Source organism: Delphinapterus leucas, chromosome 10 (assembly GCF_059928025.1).
Source record: "Delphinapterus leucas isolate spDelLeu-1000000601 "Yukka" chromosome 10, BTC_Dleu_Yukka2, whole genome shotgun sequence".
NCBI lineage: Eukaryota > Metazoa > Chordata > Mammalia > Artiodactyla > Monodontidae > Delphinapterus > Delphinapterus leucas.
The window spans coordinates 83797828-83817982 of record NC_143138.1 but is presented as its reverse complement, the minus strand read 5'-3'; the positions used below and the strand labels follow the sequence as shown (position 1 = coordinate 83817982).

The window sequence follows — 20155 nt, the reverse complement described above, 5'->3', positions numbered from 1 at the left end:
TCAGGGTGGGGAAAAGGTCTTTAGCCATCAGTTAACTGAGTTTTTTAAATTAATTGGAATTCGCACATTGCCTAGAGCAGACGAATTAAGTAACCAGCCCAAAAGTCTTCCTGTTTCCTTGTCATAAAAGTACAGGGTTCAGTTCATTTAAACTCAGTGACTTGCTTATTTCTCTAAGCACGGCCATCTTGATCATTCCTAAACCCACCTGGCTCCCTCCAACGCTACCCCATCACCATGGACCTCGATTAGGATGCTGCTTCTAATGCTGCTTAAATTCTAGGTGAGGTTAACTATAGGAGAGACAAGAGAATGTGTGCCATCCAGTTGTATTATACTTTCTACATCAATACAAAATGAAGTATGATGTGCAGGGAGAAAAACAATTACAGAATGTCACCCGGAGACCAGTCCATCCGGTCTCTACTTTGTAAAGTATATAATTAAGCTCCCGCCACACCAGGAATCAATTTGATTGTTAAAACCTTCTACAGAGTCAGTGGGAGGAGAACTCCAACCCTATAGCGTGGATTTGAAATAAGAACCAGTCTGGCACTCCACTTACTGGTTGGCTGACCTGGAGCTGTCACTCAACCTTTTGGATGTTTATTTTTCTCAACTATCAAAATCAAAGAATTCTATCTACCTACCTCACAGATCATTATGTGCACCCAATGAGTTAGTGAATTCTTTCACTGACTATATATTTTTCGTTTCTTGTTTTAAATTTACTTTTTATTGAAGTATAGTTGATTTACAATGTTGTATTATTTTCATGTTTACAGCAAAGTGATTCAGTTACACACATGTATATATATATATATATATTTTTTTCAGATTCTTTTCCCTTATAGGTTATTACAAAATATTGAGTGCAGTTCTCTGTGCTATCCAGTAGGTCCTTGTTGGTTATCTATTTTATATATAGTAGTGTGTATATGTTAATCCCAAACTCCTAATTTATCCCTCCCCCTGCCTCTTTTCCATAGATATAGAAAACAAACTTATGGTTAACTATTTTTCCCTCACACCATACTCTAATTTATAGAAAGTTTACTGGGCAGCATAGGCATTTGTCTTTTCCTCCTATAGTTCATCACTATTAGAATTTGAAGCAGTTCTTCTAAAACAGGGAACTCTCAGAGAATTGGATGGGCATTGGTAAGTCTCCATTTCCATCTCACGACCAGTAGGCAGATGGAAAGAAGCCAAGGCAAGCAGCCTTATTCATAAAATCACCAAGTTTAGGGACTCCCGTGGTGGTCCCGTGGTTAAGAATCTGCCTTCCATTGCAGGGGACACAAGTTCAATTCCTCATCGGGGAGCTAAGATCCCACATGCCTTGGGGCAACTAAGCCCACACGCCACAACTAGAGAGTCCATTCACCACAACAAAAGATCCCACGTGCCAAAATGAAAGATCCCGCATACCGCAACTAAGACCCGACACAGCCAAACAAATAAATAAATAAAATATTTTTTTAAAAAAGGTTTAAAGAAAAAAATCACCAAGTCTAACTGCAAAGGAGGCTGGGCAGTGTATACTCTAGGTGGGTGTTCATGGACAAAGATATCACTCAAGGTGTTTTGTTAGAAGGAAAAATAGATCCTGAGGGTGATAAGTAGTTCCTGTCACTCTGTGTTTGTTTCCTTGGAAGTCTTCCAGGGGGATGGTAAACAAACAAGGGAGCAGAGAATGAAGACATAAGTATAAATTTTGAATGGTCTCTGATGGAAACAAATGAGACGGAGGGACAGAAATGGGTGTTCAGGCAAGGCCTCTCTGAGAAAGGTGACATTTAAGCTGAGACCTGAAGTGTGAGAAGGAGCCAGGCTTAAAACAAAGAATGGGTTGGCATGTTCATGTCAGAGAATAGTGTATGCTGATGGGAGGGAGGTGGGCACGTTATAGAAACTGAGACGCCCCTACAGCTAGAGCTTAAAGAGTGAGTGTGTCCCCTGTAGAAACTGAAGGTGATGGTTGAAAAAGAGGAACGGGCTGCTGGACAGGCAAAACCATTAGATTTCATTATTTCATCTGCTACTCTGTGTTTCTAGGCATTTACCAAATGGCTGAATTGTTGGCACATACAGAAAAATGAAAGATAGCTCTCTAATAGGATTGACCAGTCCAAATGCAGAGAAAGCCAGTTAGTACATAAAGCATGGTGAAAATTTTTTCTATCACGGGGCATAAACAGTTAAGTTTTCTTCATTCTGTACTTATAACCAAAGATCAGTTTGGTTTTAATTCATTCATCCTTCAGGAGCAAATCTCTTAACAAAGTGCAATGTACTCTGGTATTTTTCCAAAAAAAAAAATAATGAGCCCATTCTATCTGCAAGGGCCCTATAGTACTTTATATATATATATTTTAAGATTTATTAATTATTTATTTAACTTATTTTTGGCTGCGTTGGGTCTTAGTTGCAGCATGCAGGGTCTTCGTTGAGGCGTGCGGGACCTTTCATTGTGGCACGTGGGCTTCTCTGTAGTTGTGGCGTGCAGATTTTCTCTTCTCTAGTTGTGGCGCCCAGGCTCCAGAGCACGTGGGCTCTGTAGTTTGCGGCACACGGGCTCTAGCTGAGGCGCGCCTGCGCAGTAGTTGTGGCCCGCGGGCTTAGTTGCCCCGCGGCATGTGGGATCTTAGTTCCCCGACCAGGGATCGAACCCGAGTCCCCTGCATTGGAAGGTGGTTAGCCACTGGACCACTGGGGAAGTCCCCTACTTTATATTCTTTATCTCGTTTAAGGAAAAAGCCCAGTCCCAGTCGTCAAGGACCTGACAACCCATCTGGAAAGACAAAATCATGTTCAAAATTAGAGATTTTTATTGAAAATATTTAATAAGCAGACTAGGTACCAACCTGTGAGGAGGGATGCCAGCTGTAAACATCCAGAAGAGCCATGCAGGTGTCTCTGAGAGACAGGTCAGCCCTGGTTATACCAGATACGTGCAGTGAGCTCTATTGCAAGTACTAACAGAAGTCATTAGATCAGCTCTCAGAGGTTAGAGATTTGGCCACAGAGGGAATTTATATGAGGTGACACCCTCTTAGATGGTCAGATTTTTATATCATGCATTTTTTGATACCCAGGACTTCTTTGTCTAAATAAACGTTTCCAAAAATACCCAGAATGTTTCACTCCTTGTGTTTAAGACCTGATGTTTTATGTGTGAAGTGTTATCACATCACATCTGAAAAAGTAATTTTCTCTACCTGAGTGTGTACCATTTGGTGTGTTCCTGGGCATTGAGAGCATGGCCTCTTGTAGTCTGATCAGTTGTTCAAAGTCCTTCTGGGAGGGAACATTTGCATTTAGAAAACAATCCAGGGCTTCCCTGGTGGCGCAGTGGTTGAGAGTCTGCCTGCCGATGCAGGGGATGCAGGTTCGTGCCCCGGTCCGGGAAGATCCCACATGCCGCGGAGCGGCTGTGCCCGTGAGCCATGGCCGCTGAGCCTGAGCGTTTGGAGCCTGTCCTCCGCAGCGGGAGAGGCCACAACAGCGAGAGGCCCGCGTGCCGCAAAAACAAAAAAAAAACATCTGTTTGTTCCTAAAGACATACGTACTTGAGATAAAGAGAAATCCAAAATTCATTATTTTATAGCAAAAATTTTATCTTCTTCATCAACACACTTCACCCACCAAAGCATAATTATGTCACCAGAAAGTATCCTCTGAGTCAGGTCTTCTCTTTCTCTGCGCTATTTATGTTTTGGGCCAGATCATTTTGTCCTGAGCATGGTCTGATATTCAGCAGCATCCCTGGCTTCTAACCACAAGATGCTAGTAGCAGCCTCCCCTCCAGTGTGATAAACCAGAAATGTCTCCAGACATGGCCAGATGTTCTGGGAGTTGTGGGTGAGGGCGGGAAGTGAAGAGAAATCATCATTGCTGGAGAACCACTAGTCTCAGTAAAATACGAGAGACTGAGTTCTTTTCTGCAAATGGCTGCCGTACTTGCTGCCGTTTTCTTCCTATGAGGTTGAACTGGGAATTACTCTTTTTTTCTTTCTTTTTTGTTAACATAACAAATCTCCCTAGAATACTCTTCCCAAGTAAGAAAGGCAGGATAGTGTGCTCTGGTAACTGGGGAATTTGGAGCCATGGTTGTGCTTGGGTGTGAATCCCAGATCTGCCCCTATGTAACTTTGGGACCTTGGCCAATTAAACCTCTCTGAGCCTCAGTTTTCCCTTCTGTGACATGGGGCTAAATGTAGTACCTCCCCATAAGGTTGTTGGGAAGACTCATTCTCAGTCACGTAAATATTTGGTCGAAAGATGGCTAGCCGGATAGAAGGTAGGTCAATTTGGCTTTCTCAAAGCTCATCATCCTGCAAAATTCTAATTCTCTGGTACTCCAGGAGGCCAAACAGATCTGCTAGCTGGCTTGTGGGTACTAACAGTATACTCATCAAGTGTAACTTTTTTAAAATGAAAAAAGAATAAATCAATAATACAGTGATCTTGTTTTGCATCACGTTACAGCAGGGGAATCACCCTGTGTGAGTCATTATTTGATATACAGTCACACACCACGCCGCTACTATCCCAAATTTAGTCATTTCCAAGTGAATTTGCAGTTAAATGATTAACCTGTATTATAAGTTCTATTACAAAAAAAAACAAGCCTCTGATGATGTCTTTCCTGTCATTGCCTAGCGTTAAACCTTTGGGTGCTGTCTACTTTCAATCCATCAAGATTCAAAGAGACAGTGCATCCTTTCTGTCCAAGACATTTCCTTGTCTTTCACTACCCCAAAGGTCCCCCTTGCTGGTAGTGGGTCACACTCCTCATCATTTTTGTACATGCTAGGGCATGTCTCTTCTTTTCTGGGTACTCCAGTCAGGAGGGAGCTTGCTAGCTTGCTGCCATTGCGTCTCCCTGTGGGCGTGCCTTTGACACATTCCCATGTCCCTCCTCTATGACCTCTGTGATAGAGGAACAGTGAACAGATTCCCTACCTAGAGGGTGTATCAGGAAACCACCAATGAGATCAACAGAGAATACAGCCGTTTTTACAGAGGCTGAAGCTCATAGAATTGGAAATCTGAGGGACACAGAAGTGTCAACAGAATAACTTGGCTATTTCTCATCAGTGGAAAGACAGATATGGGATCCAGACAGCAGTTTCTAGTTCTCTTTCTGCTGTTAAGTGGCTCTCCTCCATCTTCAGAAGAGATGATAAAATAAGGGAATTGGACTGAGGGTCCTTCCTAACAGATGCAGCTAGCTTTATAACTTACTAAATGTTGATTCTGAGCCAGGCACTGTGCTAAGTGCTTCATAAACATAATCTCACTAAACCCTTCCAACAGCCCTCTGAGGCAGGCATTGTTGGTCCCATTTTACAGATGAGGAAACTGAGACTCAAAGTTAAGCAGCTTGCCAAATAAAGCGCATGTGGTGAAATCAGCATGTAAACCAAGCAATCTGATGTGGTCCAATTGGTTCAGGTAAGCATCACAAGGAAGGGGACCTGGCTATTATTTGCCAACAAGAACAGGACCTCACGCATAGAAGGTGGACAAGAAATATTTGTTAATAGATGAGGAATGTGTAAAGGACTCCAAGAGCTACTTAAGTATGTGACTCCCGGTTTCCTAAAAGTCCCTCTGCTTTTCCTTATAGTCTTTTTTCCTAAAGTTTGACAGTGGCCTCAGATGTTTAGGAACCAGTGTGACTGTAGCATAGGAAGGGGAAAGAGGTGATTTCTTCCAGTTCTTTAAGGCTGTAATAGTGGGTGGCTATCAATAACTAAATATTGAGGTTTATTTAGTTTTCCACAAAATGGCTTAAATATTCAACCCATGCATCTCATTAAATAAAGTGTAATAACGTGTGGCAAATTATTCTAGAACCGTCAACTTCCTTTACATCTAAGGATAAAGACTATGGCATTTTACACACGTTCACTTTTAAAATAAGATTTGATTCAGCTTTGGTTTTCTGTGTCAGTTATTAAATTTTTGACACTTTCTTTTTATAAGACAAGGTGATTTGTGACCTAAGGCAACATTTTCTTCCTGTTGTAGTTTTTTGATTATCTCTTTGTTACTATCGTTGTTCACATTGCTCCTCTTTGACTTTTTTGTTTTATCTCTTTGTTTATTTATTTTGTAATCTCAAAGTTAATCCATGCTATTATTTCGTCTCTTGCTATCTACTTCCTTCTTTTGATGCTAAAGGGCACAACTAATCATTCTAGATGAGAGTAGAGTAGAAAGAAGTCCTTAAGACCTAATTTATGGTTTTATGTCGCCATGCGAGTATTTCCTTTCATTACTAACACCATGAATTCTAAACACAACACAATTTCAAACTCATCCCTCCTAGTGAGTGCTACATAAACAACAATAAATACTAATTAATGATTGTCATTATGCTTTTTAATGATCACTTTAGAAAACATTCCAGTTTCATGCTCATAACTCTGTGTTGCAAAGCAAATAAAAGTCCTCTTCTCCTACCCCCCACCCCCAAATCTCCGAGAGGGGGAATTTTGTCTTGGGCAAATTTGTTTTTTCTGTTTTAATACGAAAATTACAAATTTTGTTTATACATACACATTCATATAATATAATATATATAATACTCTTGTTCTATCCTGTAAGACATCATACCCTATAATAGTCCTACTCTGTATGGGCACCAGTGTTCTCCAAACAGTGGAGAATGTGAAGCATACTTTGCTCCCTTCTACCTTCCTTTGAATTTTGTTCTTTTTTCTTAAATGGTTTCTTGTAACCATTCTTCATCTTTCGGGTGATTTAGAGTATTCCTTATATGTCAGGCCATTTCTCTCTCTTTCTTTTCTTTTCTTTTTTTTTTTTTTGGCTCTGCTGCATGGCTTAGCTTGCAGGGATCTTAGTTCCCCGACCAGGGATTGAACCCCGGGCCAACGGCAGTGAAAGCGCTGAATGCTAACCACTAGACCGCCAGGGAATTCCCTGTCAGGCCGTTTCTGTAATACAGAGGCCCCAACAAGTCAGGTCAGCCTGGTGGATATTTCTTTGGCATTTTCCTATTATCCTTCCATTGGTCCAAAGTCTTGAGTGATTTTGACCAGAGGGGGGCCTTTTATTTACCCTTTAAGGAAGACACTTAAGGACAAAAAGGACAGGAATGAAGATCGGGCAGCTGCCTGCTCTGTGCCAGGTGCTGTCCTAGGCATGTTGCATGAGCAATGGAATCCACTTTAACCTCGGCTCCATTGCCATTTTCAGAGCCTTATCCTGCTCTCTGAGATGGAGAACTCCAAGATAATTAAAAACACAATAGAAGAATGATTTCAGAAATTTCAAAAGAAAAACTAGCTTATTTCCAGCTGCCAGCTAGATCAAGAGCAACTGCAATTAGAAGTGTTTTCCTAGCAACTTCAAACATTGATAAGAATCACAAAGGTAATACATGCATAAAATAGAGGCCTCCCAAATGGTTAGGGAGTGGAAATCTCACTCTTGTGTGAAACAGACCAACCTTTGGTCATTTTATAATAACTTCTATTATTTTAATTTTTAGAAATTAAAAAAATACAGGAATACCAAGAATGTGACTACACCTGCATAACCACTTAAATTGACGATTACTAATATTTTGTTATATTTACTTCATCTTTTTTTTTTTTTTTTTTTTTTTTTGCGGTACGCGGGCCTCTCACTGTTGTGGCCTGTCCCGTTGTGGAGCACAGGCTCCGGACGCGCAGGCTCAGCGGCCATGGCTCACGGGCCCAGCCGCTCCGCAGCATGTGGGATCTTCCCGGACCGGGGCATGAACCCGCGTCCCCTGCATCGGCAGGCAGACTCTCAACCACTGCGCCACCAGGGAAGCCCTCAACTTATTTTTATTAATAAAGTAAATCAAACATGACTGGTAACATTGAAGTTTTCTGTGCTACTTATGCCTCATACATTCTACCGTCCCCAACCGCTATCACAAAGGAAGCTTGTGCCATTCCTCTTCACTTTTATACTCTTACAGGCACATATATGAAATTACATTTTGCAGAAGCTTTCCAGGGATCGAACCTGGGCAATAGCAGTGAAAGCACCAAGTCCTAACCCACTGGATCTCCAGGGAATTCCCTGCAAAAACTTAAGATTTCAGGTGGGGAAATGGCTTTGCCTTTCAGACTTAAAAATGCAGTCTCATTCCCATAACTTCGTTTGCAAACCAGTTGCCATCTAATTATTTCACTCTTTAAATTAGCTGAAACCCTTCACCTTTTAAGTAGGGTTTTTGCTTGCAGGGGGACCGTCTGCTGTCCGTCTGCTGGCAAAAACGCTAGTATTTCACGTTTGTAAGTGATAAGAGGGAGAGGTGGCGGCTTTCAGAGATCAGGTTTCAAGTCTGGCCCTGGTTTTATGTGTGTGGGAATGGACGCGAAGGAAAACACAGCTGAGCTGCATTGTGGCTCTTCCTGTCAAACCTGTTCGCGTCCAGGGTGAGTTAAGCGGGGGAGCAATGTCTCCCTCACCCAGCCTCTAGTGAAGTTTATGCCTGGATTCAAATCAGCTTACTTCCCAGGAAACAACCATCTGAATCTACCCTGTATGGGATTTGAAAAATGTGTCTCTGTCCTGGGAAAATCTGCTAGAGAGAACTTGGCTGTCCTCTTCATGATCAAAGAAGGAGTGGAACTGGGGTGATGTCACTCGGTGGAGTTACTGATGTCAGTAGGGTGTCAGCCGTGGGAGGTTCGGTTTGTGAAATTGAGTTACACCTAAGTGTCTTAGGAAACTCCATTCAGAACTCACCGGAGCTGCCCCGCCAGGACGGGGCGGGGAGGGAGAGAGCACCTCGGACTTTTCCTTCCCATTTCTGTCCCACTTTTGGAACCTTGGGATTAAAAGAAATGAAAGCCTCAAACCTATGGACATTTTAGAAAATCGGTATGTAGCTTTAAACTCTCACAAATCCCTCTTTCTACCTGGGTGATGGTTGTAGTTACAGACACTACGTGTTCAGACCATGAAGGGCTGTGTTCTTAGTGGGTGCTGGTTTATTTTACTCCGTTTGGGACTGGGGGTCCAGTTTGAAAACGTCTGTCTTCCAGCTATATGTGCACAGGAACCTTTAGCTCGTGCTGTTGCTCTACGCGAGGTTTACATGTTGGTGAAAAGTCTTGGTTCCCGGACCCCAGGAAATGGTTTTGCTGATCATGCATTGCAGAGAAGTTACTATCTTGATGATTAAAATGCTTTTTGAAGATTGTCCGGACATAATTTTAAAATCCAGCCAAAGTCTAATAATGGAATGAAATCGCTGTGCTAGTATTTCTCTCATCATCAAGACTGGGATGGAGAAAAGAAATTCAACTATGACGTCAAAGTTAAAAGGACAATCAGGGGCTCAGGTTAACGTGAGGGGTTGGGAATGAACCCAGAAAGTGCAGCAGGGCACACTCAGTTCTGTGAATGAGCTGCTTTTCACAAGTTATTTATTAGATTTCAGATGCCCACTGCCAGTAAGTAAGTTCTTTCTCCCAACCAACTGGCAAATAACACCCAGTGTAGCATTAGAATGTCAACAGTAGAAATGGGTTCTATTTACAAAAGCTGGAGGCTCTAGCTCAGAAACCAAGAGGTCAGTGTCAGTGTTCAGTCCCACCCTACCCTGCCTCCAATTCCAAATGCTCAGTTTCTGTCCCATTTAGAGGAACTCTTGTAGGCGGGAAACTGGTATCTCGGAGAATCACCCCTGCTTGGGCTTCCATTTTACTTTCACTTTGCATTCTTTTGAATTTAATCTGTGGTCTTATTGAGACAACCCTTTGAATTTCTTTCCATTTAAATATGAAGTCAACGTCTTTGAACAGAAGGCATATGGGCTTACTGGAATCGACGATTTCCTTACCCTTTTATTTAGTTGAGTCAGAGGAAAAATAGTATGCATGTTCCCCACAGTTTGCCTGGTTTTATTGTTCAGGGAAGATTGAGGAGGTGAAGATTACCATCAGAAAAAGATTTCAGGTTATAGTTGGTTTGTAAAAAGACTGCATTACATATTCGTGCCTAATCTTAGTGCTTAATTCTTAATCTTAATTCTCAGTCTTAATCCTTGATTTTTTCATTAAGCTGATTTCTAGATTTAGTAAAAGTTAACATTAATTAAAGCTGTGTGACTTTTCTGTTTTCTTCATTTCTTAGTTATTCCAATGGAAACAGCTGGAGAACTTATATTTCCGTGAGAAAAAGTTTGCTGTTGAAGTTCACGATCCACGGAGGTGAGGATCACAGACTTTTTTCTGTATGAGCCTGGTGACTATCCAGATATGCTGCTCTGAAAATTCATGTGCGCGTGTTTTCATTTCTCTTGGGTATATATGTACGATTGTAATTGCTTGATCAAATGGTAACTCTTTCTTTAACCTTTTGAGGAACGGCCAGACTGTTTTCCAAAGAGGCTACACACCCTTTTACATTCCCACCAGCAATGTGCGTGGTTTCATTTTCTCCGCATTCTCCCTAACACTTGTTATTTTTAGGTGTGTGCGTGTGTGTGTGTGTGTGAGAATAGCCATCCTGGTGGTGTGCAGTGATAAGCTCATACTGCTTTGAATTTGCACGCTGAGCATCTTTTCACGGGCTCATTGGCCACTTGTACATCTACTTTAGAGAAATGTCTATTCGGATCCTTTGCTCATTTTCAAGTTTGGTATTCTTGGTCACTTAAATAAAAAGTTGCTAAATTATCTACATGAATTGAAGTCAGGATGTAGGCTCTCCAAGTTCCTCGGAGGAATTCCTTATCAGCCCTCAGCGGTTGCTTTTCAGATAAGTTTATGGATATTTGGAGGTCTGAGGAATGGAGGAAACAGCTGTGACAAAAAGATGACCCAAAGAGATAAGGCAAATTCCTACAAAGAACATTGGTGCCCTTCTCCTACCCCCACCCCTACTCAGTGTCTGCTTTTCCCCCCGTCTTTCTCTCTCTTGCTCTCTCCTTACTCTGACCCTCTCTCCTCTTTTCATCTGGTGCATAAGCAGTACTCTGGACCAGTTTTGGACATGCATCATATTATTATGTTCATCCTCTGATAGTGCCAGAGCCAGACAATTCTACCTAGACCTGAGATGCTCTCTTACCTTAAGGAAGGTGCTGATCCCGCAGATCCTGGTTGCTTTGTATTTAAAATATGATCGCATTTATTCCCGCCTTCTTGTGATGATCGCACATCCTATGGTCTTTAACTAAATGTTTTTATTACAGCCTCTAATGTGGCTAATTCTCATCTGCTGCTTTTTTAAAATATTTAATTTCTATTATTTCCAACATCATGCTTCTATACAGAATGCAGAATGTGTGTATTTATGCACATGACCATACTTAGACTTAGGTTCTTCTGAAATATTATATGGGTGGTATATTAGTTAGTAATCATTTTCCTTTTTAAATTCATTTATTTTTTAATTTTTATTTTATATTGGAGCATAGTTGATTAACAATGTTGTATGAGTTTCAGGTGTACAGCAGAGTGATTCAGTTATACATATACATGTATCTGTTCTTTTTCAAATTCTCTTCCCATCTTCTCATCTGCTTTTGAGTGTGTGAATGTGTTGTTTAATATGCTGCTTTGACAGAGAGCTATTACTCAGGTGGGATTGGTTTTCTCATAAAAGGAGAAAATCAGAAGCTTGGCCCCTGAGAGCAAAAGAGTTTTGGCAGAGCCAAAACAATTAAGGGGAAGCTTTGTTACATTACCCGCTGGGTACATTTTATGTTGTGCTGGGCCAGAGGCAGATTGTTTGACTGCTTTCCTTAATCTTTCAGGATTTCAGTATCCAGAAGGACCTTTGGGCAAAGTGGCCTCTTTGTGCAAACGTGGTATGCAAACTCTTCTCTCATCAAGTCCATCTGGGTAATGGCGATTAGTCAGCATCAGTTTTACTTGGACCGGAAGCAAAGCAAAGTAAGTAACTAGAAGCATTTCTATAAGGACAGAGTCCTGTCCCTCACTGGCTTTGTCTTCTCAAGATAAGCTTTCTCAGAAAAGATGCAAGCACATGGGTTTTTGTTCCTCGAGTTTTGTTTTTTTAAGCTTTACTACCAATTGTTTTAATTTTTCTTACATTTAAGAAAACGGGCAACGTATAACCTGATCTGAAAACTGTAAGATTTGCCAACTTTGTGGCATGCATGTATGTGTGTACACTCAGGATGTTTTAATGTTAATGATTGAACTATACCATGAGAAAGAATCATGCCTAGTTACTAAAACATTTTAACTGCAAAGCTGAAATCTTATATTTTTGTTCTGAAAAATATCACTTTTGTATATAAAAATTTATATTGTCCTCTGTGTTGACATTTTTATTCCATAGTAACTGAATTTCTTTATTAATTTGAAATAGGTTTAACTGAATGAATTCCATTTCAATGTTATATTAGGCAAAAATTCCTTCAGCCAGGAGTTTAGACGATATTGCAATGGATTTGACTGAGACGGGAACACCAAGGGTCTCCAAAATGGTGACACTAGAGGCAAAAAGTCAGTTCATCATGGCAAGCAACGGCAGTTTAATCTCCTCAGGTAATATTTTTGGATTAGAGAGCGTGCAAGCGATCTTTATGTTATTTCACATATTTTTCATTGTAAACCACTTTCAAATGTATCTTTTAACCCATTATTTTGGGAATAAATAAGCATATGGAACCTACAATATATTGCGGTTTTGAATAAATTTTGAAATTAATTTTTAAAAGAGTATGAAGAGAAAAAAAAAAGAGTATGAAGAAAGTTAAATAGTAAAGTCAGGTTGTATAATTAACAATAGATACTAAGATAGTGAGTGCCTCAGGGTAGCTTGCAAGAATATTTTCTCCCCAAAAGGTTCATAAGCTTTTTCTTTCCCCAATATGTAGTTTTTGATACAAACAGTTGTCTAATTCTCCATTCAACATAAAGTGAACCATGACTACAGCCTTCAAACCCACCTCACCCCCAAAGTGATTTTTGCCCCTAAATCCTTCCTCTGTAGAAATTTTGGATAAGAGTCTCACTAAGTATACATAACTTCACTAAAAATAATTTCTCATCTAAATCCCATTGTCAGCTTGTGAACCTGAAGCATAGAATATTCCTTTGCCTTGCTTACTTTCTAAAAGAACATTCTAAACAACTATCTCAAGGAACATCTTACCTTCTCTCCTGCTCAGAAAAATGAATTTCTTCCTTGGGCGTGTCTGAAACACTAAGCATTTTATCATTGCTTCTAAAATGACTGAGCCAAAATGCAAAAGGCATATCTTATTACCAGGCTCTGTTTGATGCCCAGAAGCATGAGAAAATGTTCTCCAGTTTCCTTTTATTATGTTCAGAAACAAGGAGAAAAGAAATAAACTATTATTAAACAGCAGGTTTGGCTTAAAAATCCCTTGTCCTTTAAAAAGGAAGGAAATGGGCTTCCCTGGTGGCACAGTGGTTGAGAGTCCGCCTGCCGATGCAGGGGACACGGGCTCGTGCCCTGGTCCGGGAAGATCCCACATGCCGCAGAGCGGCTGGGCCCGTGAGCCATGGCCGCTGAGCCTGCGCATCCAGAGCCTGTGCTCCGCAACGGGAGAGGCCACAACAGTGAGAGGCCCGCGTACCGCAAAAAAAAAAAAAAGGAAGGAAACATGCCATGTGTAAACCTTCTCTGCCCTCCCTCCCAATCCCCACCAGGTTCTCAAGACTCAGAAGTCAGTGAGGAGCAAAAGAGAGAGAAAATCCTTGAACTCAAGAAGAAGGAAAAGCTGTTGCAAGAAAAACTTCTGAAAAAAGTTGAAGAGCTTAAGAAGATCTGTTTGCGGGAGGCTGTAAGTGTCTTCTGCTCTTGGGGAGCACTTCAAATCGTGTTTGACAGTTCCAGCCAGGGTCAGTGATCTCCCTCTCGGTTCTGTCCTGTTTTACAGGAGCTCACAGGCAAAATGCCAAAGGAGTATCCACTGAACATAGGTGAGAAACCTCCTCACGTCAGAAGGCGTGTAGGTACCGCATTCAAATTAGATGACAACTTGCTGCCGAGTGAAGAGGTATGAGCACCAGCTCTGAGCGTGTCTATCAACAATGAGACAGAGATTCTGTCAGTTCAGTGTGGCTGACTTGTTCCTTTGGTTTTTGAGTTACTGCTGTACATTTTTATCTCACCAGTTAAAAGTGATCATGGAGACCAAGTTGAATTCTTTCTTTCATGCACAGTCTAGTTAAAATTGAGTTCTCTCTCATGACTTTACCCCCGCCAGACAGAAAGAGCACTAAATGAACTCTAAATGTTTATAAATTAAGAAATATTATTATAAGAATTAAGACTTCCAGCACTAGGGTCTCCCCCTTAAAACCAAGTAGCCTTTGGCAAATCGTTGACCCTCTGTGAAGTCTCAATTCTTGGGTTTTCTCATCAATAAAATGGGGGTAATGATTGTTCTTCCCTCTGAGAGATGCAAGGAGTATTCAGTGAGATAACACATGTATAGCACTTGGGTATAATAAAGTTAAAATGTTGGTTAGCCAATATAGAGGGTACTTTCTCATCTGCATGACATCGGACACTATGACCCTACTCGTGTTTCTTGCAGAAGTTTAGCCATCTTGGCTTTAGAAAATGATAGCAGTTTCCATTAATAATAAAGTGAGCATTGCTATTTATTGAGTGTTCACTGTATACCCAGCTCTGAGCTAAGCAATGCACATACATTATTTCCTTTAATCTTCACCATACTTTCATAAGGTGGGTGTTATCTCCCTTTTACAAATGAAAAAAAAATCGAAGCATTAAAAATTAAGCAGTATGTCCAGGGTCATGCAACCAGGAATCACCCAGAAAGAGGAATCAGACCTCAATTTATCTGTTTCTAAAGCTGTGCATGTGAATATAGCATTCTCTGGCTATGAATCTTGGGTGAAGTATCCCTTCTTGAAAAATATGATCTTCATCCAACGAACTGAATGAACGGAAGGCCATTCCCTTCTTTGAAAAGGACAGAGAGTTGGACTATTCAGTTTAAGTAAATGGAGGAGGGAGGTCTTGTCTTCTAGGAAAGTGTTTGAGAATACCTAAGCAGTAAAACTTAGGAGGATTTTATTCCGAGAGAGCATCTGATTTGAGAACGCATGAGAAAGAGAAATTTTATTATCTAGTACATATCACAGTGACTGTGTGTGTCCATAAAAATAAAACAGTATCATCATGTAAATGCAGGACCCTGCTTTGCAAGAACTGGAGAGCAATTTCCTAATACAGCAAAAGCTGGTTGAAGCTGCAAAGAAACTTGCCAACGAGCCAGATCTTTGTAAAACTGTGAAGAAAAAACGAAAGCAAGATTACACGGATGCAGTGAAAAAGCTTCAGGAGATTGAAAATGCAATAAATGAATACCGAATTAGATGTGGAAAGAAACCCAGCCAGAAAGCATCAGTTATCTTACCAGGTTAGTAATTAGTAAGGCTTTTTAGAGTCACATAAGTCAATCCTCTTGATGGAATGTACCATTTCCAGACCAGTTCATTTGGTAAGAGACAAAAGAAAGAACAGGATTAATTATGAGTTTCTTAGGATAAAAATGGTTTGGAATTTCAGTCTTACAAGTATGTTAACTTGGTTTTTAGTGACCTTCTTACTATTGTAATACTATACTATTGCATTGCTTTAATTTTCAGCATGAAAGAGCTTTCATAGCAATGTTGGTTCCTAATAAGACAGATTCACCTTTAACTGGCCTGATGTCATTGCAAGAAATACATTTGAAAACACAGGATATTAAGAGAGCTGGGCCCTACCTAGTAGTTTCTCAAAGGTTTTTAATGCAGCAGACCATACATTTTCTTAAGGACCTATCCAACATATATGGATAGAAAAGAGCTCTTACAGTTATTGTCATTTATGGAGGCTATTTAAAGATACGGGCATATGTTCATGTTATATTATGGAAGGCAGAATACAAAATTGTAACCATAACATGGTCCTGACATTGTATAATTATGTACACACAAAGACTAATTGGGAAAGAGTTCAAAATATTAATAGTGGTAGAATTTCATGTCACTTAATTTTCTTCCTAATTGTCTTCCATATTTTCAAAATTCTCAACATTATATATCTAAAACTTTAATATTCAGGAAAAAAGCAAACTGAAAAACATCTCATTTAGGTCGATTTCAAGTCCAATTGGCCTTCCGTATTTATTAGCACGATTTTTAGCCTTGATCACTGGTTGAAATACGATTCTATTTCTTTGATTCCAAGACTTTTTTTTTTTTTCCCTATTTAAACATCTGTGAAATTGGGATAATTCTTATACTAGATGGAGTGTTACAGTTATGATCGGCAGTGCTTTTTTCTTTTTTTACTGGGACATCAAGTAATGATACATCTTAGATTTGACAAAATATGGTAATCAGGTTTAAAGTGTACCCAGCTTCAGAGCATATGATTTGCAAAGCAGAGATACGGCTTTTAGGAAAGTGAATGCACAGACATCAACACACAAGTGTGCGTCAACTACAGCTGGGGAATTTAGGATGGTTTTGACTCTGAATGTGAAATCCAGTTGGCCTAGCCACTGGCCACATTCTGGACCTACAGAGATGGATGATTAGCAGTGCACTTAACTTTCATAGCCATTTGTTGTGGCCCGTTCATCCCCAGCTGTGTAAGATTCAAATGTTATCCTTTTCAGTAACTGACATTTGGGCAGCGCTGGTGCCAATGGCTGAGCATATATCGGGTGGATTTTTTTAAAGCCTGCCTGACAGCTGACTCTACTGGCATTTCGCCTTCAAGCTCTACTGTGTGTCCAATTAAGAGACAGTCCTCCTGGCTGTGATAGAGATTAACATTTGAGACTGGATGTGGAGATTCACTTCATAATGGCTTTGAAGCTTACACTGAGGTGTCGTGTTTGCCTGTAACTTTGCCCATCGTTGACGCTGAGTATGGAATGACTTGCCAGAGTACATCAACATCTGAGATATCGCTTTTTGCTAAACCCATTTTGTAACATTTGACGGGCACCAGTAGTAATCAGATCATTATGGGCATTTTCAACCACCAGAGTTCTTTCACCAGAATGCTGTGTTTAGGGAACCAAAGTAGTAAGTATAGCTAACATTTATTGAGCATTTGTCCTGTGCCAGGAGCTGGGCTAAGGGCTTTACATCTATTACGTCATTTAATGCTCACCAAAGCACTAAACACTAGGTACTATTCTTATCCTTATTGTAGAGATGAGCCAAATGATGCTTGGAGAGATTAAGTAATTTGCCCTGGGTCTCACAGCCAGTAAGTGACAAAACCAGGATGTGAACCCAGGTCTGTCTGTTTCAGTAGTTCTCACTCAGGGGCAGTTTCACACCCCAGGGAGCATTTGGCAATGTCTGCAGACGTGTTTGATTGTCAAAACTGAGGGTGGGGTGGTGCCGGCATCCAGTGGTGGAGGCTGGAGATCCTACAGTATAAAGGGCAGCACCCACCCTCCTCCACCCCCACCACCCCACCCCCACCCACCCCACCCCCGCAACAAAGAATCATCCAGTCCAAAATGTCAGTAGTGCCACCCACTGTTAAGAAACCCTGGTCTGATTGAGAAGCTTATGTACCACAAGTGACCGCCACACCCTATCAAGAAAAAGCCCTTCTCTTCAGGGGAGGGCTCAAAAAAATAAATGATCCTAACAGTATAGTAGATTCTCAGAGGACCGTTCTCAAACTCTGTTCCACTTTAATAAATAATCCAATGTAATATTTGTACAGTATATGTTTATACCTTCAGTAGTCAATGAGTTCATTCTTACAATAGTTAACTTCCTAATGCACTGCAATTAGTTGTGTTTATCTAAATAAAAATAAGATGCACTCCATTGCAAAGGGTTTTATTGAACTATTAAGGGTGTCCAAATGCACCATTATACTAAAGGCAGTTTATTTTATTCACAGAAGACATAATCCCATCAGAAGGTAGCTCCTTGTCTGACACTACCACCTATGATGATTGTAAGTAGCTCCCCCTTTTCAGTTTAAAATGTTACATATTCTGAAATATTAAGAATATTTTTGAGTTAAGTAAAGTCTGTTTATTACTCTTCTGGGGAAAGTAGATAGCTAACTTACATTTATGCAGAATGGCTGGGAACGGGAGTTTAGGATTAACGTCTACACAGGTTAGCTCAGCATTAAATACAGTACCGTACAAATCACATGACTTCAGGGAATCAGAGTACCATAACTGGAGTGAATAGGTATCTTGATAAGGATTTGTAAGGCTCTGTAGGATTTTTTTTTTAACGTTTGAAGTAACTATAGAGAAGTTGCGTAAGTAATACAGAGTCCTTTACCCAGCTTTGTCTACTGGTGACATTTTATATAGATAGTGTCTAATACCAAAACCAGGAAATTAGTGTTGTGTAGGCTACACTACACTACCAGGAAATAATGTAGAGTTTATCACTGTCTACTCATTCCAGCTAAGTTGGAGTTTATTTTATTTTTCTTAGGAAGAAACACACATTTTAGAAATTGGGTTACATGTCATTATGTTGGTTTCCTAGAGGTAGACTGTATCTATTGTAATGACCTGTGGTCAACATATTTCATGATGGAATGGATTTCATTTCAAGCGACAGAGTATTTCCTTGTAATCCATTCCTTGTGCTTAAGCAGAGGAGCTCGCTATCTATTTGATGTGATTTAAAGAATTTGGGGGAACCACTAACCCCTACTGCTTTATCTTCCCCCAAATGGAATAGTTCATGAAAGCCTACCATTTCAGAATCCTTCCTTTGAGCTGAGGTTTGATCATGTTTGCCATTCCTCTTTGGAAATACAAATACCAGTGGGAGACACAACAATTCCCTAATGACTCACCGTAAATCAGATTCATCACTTTTAATGATAGGATGAGCCTTTGGTCAGCCAAGGAGGCCTAAGAACATTAAAAGTAAAGCTGAACAGGGCTTCCTTGGTGTCTCAGTGGTTAAGAATCCGCCTGCTAATGCAGGGGTCACGGGTTCGAGCCCTGGTCTGGGAAGATCCCACATGCCACGGAGCAACTGAGCCTGTGTGCCACAACTACTGAGCCGGTGCACCTAGAGACAGTGCTCTGCAACAAGAGAAACCACTGCAATGAGAAGCTCGTGCACTGCAATGAAGAGTAGCTCGCTGCAACTAGAGAAAGCCTGAATGTGGCAATGAAGACCCAACACAGCGAAAAATAAAAAAATAAATAAGTAAGACAAATTTACAAGTAAAGCTGAACAAAACTGATCCAGGCCCACTTTACAGGCCAGCTTCCTCTTGGCCCCTTACACACTGAGGTTTTTCTGTAATATAATTCTAGAAAAGTATAGTATAGTATCACCCATTCCACCTGAGAGATTTATTTGCTCAGCATGCCACCTATTGAGTTGGCATAAGTTGGGTCAGGCCCCACAAGAACATTCAGTAATTTTTTTTCTATTGTATAAAATAAATTTCCTGAAACGTAGGTACTTTTAAAAATATCATCTTTGGAAGACCACTTTGCTCTCCAGACAAATCTTCCACTTTCTTTTTTGGGAGGTTTTGGCATGGTATTTGTTTACTTTTTTATTTATCTACTTATTCTTTCATTCAATTTACTTATTATAGCCAGTGACACCTGTACTCTTGCTGGGCAGCGATCAAGTTCAGTACCTCATTCTCCAAGAATTCTTCCTCCCAAGTCTCTCGGGATTGAGAGAATCCATTTCAGAAAGTCGTCCATCAATGAACAGTTTGTGGATACCAGACAGTCTAGGTAAGAAGTCACATTATCAGTGAGGTGAATGCCTTGCCACTATGAGATCTTTTCTGCAAAATAGTCAACCCATTTTTGCGTTATCCTTTTTATTCTTTCAGAAAGTGTTATCTTGTAAAACCAAAGCATACAAACTAACCCAGTTATTTATTGTTGGTAACAAGTGGAAGTGTTTTTAAAGAGATCTTTTGAAAAGTATTTGGTGTTTCCTTGATTTTAAAGTCTACTTGATTTATATTAAATTATAGGAACATTGATTATAATCTGAATCTGGGTATAGTGTCCAAAGTTCTGTTTCATCACCCACGGTTTCAGGAAACTGTCATTAAATACCACTCTTCCAAACCAAGTGAGAGAACTGACTTCTGAACTTTCAAAGGAAAATGAGACTTCAGTACA

At 40.4% G+C, this 20155-nt stretch overlaps 1 protein-coding gene across 2 annotated transcripts in view; it reads left to right on the top strand.

Moving 5' to 3' along the window:
* The window catches only part of FRMD4B (FERM domain containing 4B), a 273299-nt gene that overhangs the window by 238825 nt on the left and 14319 nt on the right, over positions 1 to 20155 (top strand). The window contains exons 14-21 of one of the 2 annotated variants that reach the window (XM_022572579.3): positions 10153 to 10229; positions 11780 to 11918; positions 12398 to 12539; positions 13671 to 13804; positions 13901 to 14020; positions 15187 to 15415; positions 17920 to 17976; positions 19609 to 19756. In XM_022572579.3, coding sequence (XP_022428287.2) covers positions 10153 to 10229; positions 11780 to 11918; positions 12398 to 12539; positions 13671 to 13804; positions 13901 to 14020; positions 15187 to 15415; positions 17920 to 17976; positions 19609 to 19756 — 1046 coding nt within the window. The remainder of the gene's footprint in view (positions 1 to 10152; positions 10230 to 11779; positions 11919 to 12397; positions 12540 to 13670; positions 13805 to 13900; positions 14021 to 15186; positions 15416 to 17919; positions 17977 to 19608; positions 19757 to 20155) is intronic. The other variant, XM_089919549.1, reaches the window with a different exon arrangement.